This window comes from Austrofundulus limnaeus, unplaced genomic scaffold (assembly GCF_001266775.1).
Source record: "Austrofundulus limnaeus strain Quisiro unplaced genomic scaffold, Austrofundulus_limnaeus-1.0 Scaffold176, whole genome shotgun sequence".
In the NCBI taxonomy this organism is placed as follows: Eukaryota; Metazoa; Chordata; class Actinopteri; order Cyprinodontiformes; family Rivulidae; genus Austrofundulus; species Austrofundulus limnaeus.
Window position 1 is genome coordinate 1,039,231 of NW_013952578.1, and position 3,845 is coordinate 1,043,075.

The 3,845-nt window shown below is 41.0% G+C and overlaps 1 protein-coding gene across 1 annotated transcript in view; it reads right to left on the reverse strand.

Annotated features, from left to right (window-relative positions):
• Window positions 1-3,845, reverse strand: part of nasp (nuclear autoantigenic sperm protein (histone-binding)) — a gene marked incomplete in the record, with an annotated part of 13,467 nt that overhangs the window by 4,606 nt on the left and 5,016 nt on the right. Inside the window, 2 exon segments of the mRNA XM_014017772.1 lie at window positions 1,298-1,470; window positions 1,606-1,794. Of these exon segments, the coding sequence (XP_013873226.1) occupies window positions 1,298-1,470; window positions 1,606-1,794 (362 nt within the window).

Here is a 3,845-nt window from a genome sequence, read left to right on the forward strand (position 1 = left end):
CCTGAAACTCTCAGACTGAAGAAGTCTCTTGGAGGAGAGACGAAACGTTTCATTAAAGAAGAACCCGTCCAGAAGACCTATACAATTTTTTTCTTTTTGACTTTAAAGTAATGTATTTTTGAGGGATTGTATGTGTGTTTTTTTTTTTTAATTGATGCCAGTCATCTGCTCTACTTCTATGTACCTTTCTGACCTGGTCCTGTTCAAAGCTGAACTTAAAACCTACTTATTTAAAAAAAGGCATTTGATGTTTAATTCTTAGCATTATATATAGATTTTTTTTTTTTTTTTACTTTTTATTGTAACTGTTTTTAACTTTTACTGATTTATTATGACCCGTTTTTAATTTGTTTTACCTTATGATGCACTATGGTCGATACAAGGCATTGTTGGAAGGTGCTATATAAAAAAAAAGTTGTTCATTTTTATCATTATTTTTAATATTATTATCATCATCATCATCATACAACAACAAAGATATTATCTGCATTGCCATTTGTTTTTCATCAAGTAAAATCCGCAAGAAAAAAAAAAAAAAAAATCACAGGTGTACAGATACCAGGACTGTTCTAATCCAGATTATTTTGGCTCCCGATACAATCTGATTTTTTAATGCTTAGTCTTTCTGATATCGATCAGATAGCTTTATGGTCTTTATTTCTTTCCAAGTGACAAGGTTGGTAGTATTAAAGCGAGCCCTGCTGTTCCCACCACGAGAAACATCCAGTTTGCAGATTTTGCAAGATGCAGTTTCAGCATCATTGTTTTCCTTTGAAAAGTGTTGCCACACTGTGGACATGGTTGCATACTCGTGCGCGTCTTGACTTAACAGCAGTTGTAAAGCATGATGATGAAAACTGTCGCCAAAACTGATCAGCCCGATCACATGACTAAATCCAATTTTACCCGATTTTCAAAAAGTGTCCATATCTGCCACTGATACCGAGTATCTGATCCCTAGCAGATACTGTACTGTTGCTTATACAGTAGATGTAGAAAAACACCAAAATATTTTTTTTATAAAACACAAATGGTTTGTTGTAACAGGGTTTTGAGTATTTACAGACCAAATATCAGATTTTTTTTGTCAGCACTGAATGAGCAACGATAAAACAGCAGCTTCAGTGCCTCCGTGTTAATTAAACCACCCACTGTTAAAAGACGTTACCGCCCACAGAGCAGGGACACAGGTCGCAGAGGAAAAAAAAAAAAAATTCACCTACACCCGAGTGGAGCCGCACTTGGCAATGGGAAAAAAAAAAAAAAAAAAAAAAAAAAACACATTTTGTGCACTCACTAGTGTTTGCTGGATTGCCTGAGAGGCAGCGCTGGATGTTCTCTGGCTCTCCTTGGCATCTTCCACCCTCTCCCTGATTTCAGGCAGAAGCAGCTTCAGCTCTTCCATCTCAGTTCTCTCCCCCGCTGCACCGTCGCCGTCCTTCGCTGCGTCTATGACCTCCTGCAGCATGGCTGCACGCAAAGGCAAAGCAGATTTAGAAACTTACAGCCGGACCAGAGGGTTAAACCAGTCCAGTACCGGTTATTATGAGCAACGCTCCTGAAATTAAACGTTGCAAACTAGATTCTGAAAGAAATCCCTCCTACCCAGACGGGTTTCGATGACCTTTATGGAGCTGTTGTAGTGCTGGATGGCCTGGTTGTACTGATCCATGTAGCAAAGGGTCGTAGCTACGTGGTAGTGGGTCTCAGCCAGCAGACGGCTGTGAGGCGGCAGGTGCTTCAGCTGCAGGGCAAGACACTCCTGGAAGTCCTCAAGTGCCTGGGGGTAGTTACCTGGGAACCAAAGATTACTTTAGATTTGGACTGGGGATGCATGATATGGCATTATCGTATCGGTCCGATAAGGAAAACTGGGCCGATATTAACGTCCGATATGGATTCCCCACTTTGCATTTGTTTTTGGAGGGAAAATGGTCCAAAATGGTACCAAAAAAGACCCAAGTGTGTTTTTGCATATGTATAATATAATTTGTATGTTTGTGGAATATTGGTAAATATCGGTTATCGGCCATAACACCAATAATTATATCGGATATCGATATCGGCTGAAATTTTCATATCGGTGCATCCCTATTAAAAATGCTCTCTGTCCGTCGGTCCATCCAATACAATGTCAAAGTCCTCCCCCACTCAGCAATGGGGAAAAAAAAACAAAAAACACTGGTTTCTTACAAAAAGCTACTCGTATACAGCCTCAGATAAATGGGACTCTAAAAGCAAAAGCCTACTCTGACCATCCAGACACGCTAAATGAGCAAAAATAAAAGCCTAATGTTGGGGTCTGTTGAGAATAATATCAGGGAAAAAAACAAAGCCCATCACTCRCTACCTGAGATTTGCCCTCCTGGATTTCTTTGCTGCTGGCACTAGAGTCACCGCTGCCATTAACTGTTGCTTCCTGTTTCTGTTGTTTAGCCTCTGTGTCCTTTACTGGGCTCTCCTCTTCTGGTTTTCTCTGTTCCGAAAACAAAACCAGGACATAAGAAAGAAAAAAAGGGGGGAAACTAAAGCACGCAGACGTAGAAATACACAACCTTTATTTTAAAATGAAAGGATGCAACTGAACAGGAAGGACATTCCTTTCATTACACACACACAAGTCAACCTCATACTTTCTGCCACAACAAGTCAGAACAAAGTCACAACACACACCTAAATCCATAACGACCTCCTACAACCACATAGACCAATCAGCACAAAGCGCACGCAATTATAAAGAACGGGTCAAACACAGTTTCCAAATTGCAGGTCTTACCTTTTTCCTCACGAGATGAGAGATGTTGGACACGGCTTTGGAAGAYGAGCTGCTGTCACACGCTTTTACTGGAATCTGAAAACACACGAGTTCGGTCCAGTTCGAGCGGCTCTGTGTTTAGTTGGACATGGAGGATTAAATCTGTGCTTTTACCTGGCTGCTTGTTGCAAACGCTGCTGATGACGATGATGAAGAGGGGCCACCATTTTCACACAGGAAGGCTGATGAAGTTGAGGCAGTCCCCTATAAGACAACAGTTTGTTAGGAAGTGTCCGACGTCTGTAAAAATGGCTAAAAGTGTAAAGCTAAATTAAAAAACACATTTCCCTGTTTATAACAAGGGACACTTTGGGGCGTGGGGTGCTGAAGCGTGTAGCAGTCACTGATTGGCCAGTGGAGCTACTTGAAACACACTGGATGATGTAATTTATGAGCATTCAGAGCGAGCTGAAAACGAGAGAATTTACTGGAGGTTTTCCAAAAGATGTGGAGTGTCGGTAGAAACTAAAAAACAAAACAAAAACAACTGGATCTTAGAGCAGTGAAGGACAACAGCTGGAGTGGCTCAAACTGGAGCTGGTTTGGGTAAATGGAGACCTACAGACAGCGTTCTGTCTGCTGCTAACTGGAGACTGGGACACATCTGAAGACGGCGAGTGCTTCATGCATTTTACTTGTGGGATACTTCTTGCTTGTGAAATTGTATTTTTTCTTTATAAAAATTTGTACCAACAAGTCTAACTAGTTAGCAGCTAGATGGCTAGTTACCAATCCAGGCTAAAAACAAACACCCTCTGCTCTACATTTATTGCATTTAGTAATTATGGCTGACCATATTTGAGGCTAATTTTTCTTTTTTTGGGTTCAGCAACACCTTTGACAAGTGACCAGCTGAGCTCCCGGGACGCTTCTCCACCTTCTACTGGCTGCTTCCCCATCCGGGTAGCTGCTCCAGTTACATCTGGACTTTAAAGTAATGTCCTGATGCATCTCAGTAATCCAGGTAAAAAAATCAAAAAGAAAAAAGAAAAAAAAAAAATTTGTATAGGTCTTCTGGACGGGTTCTTCT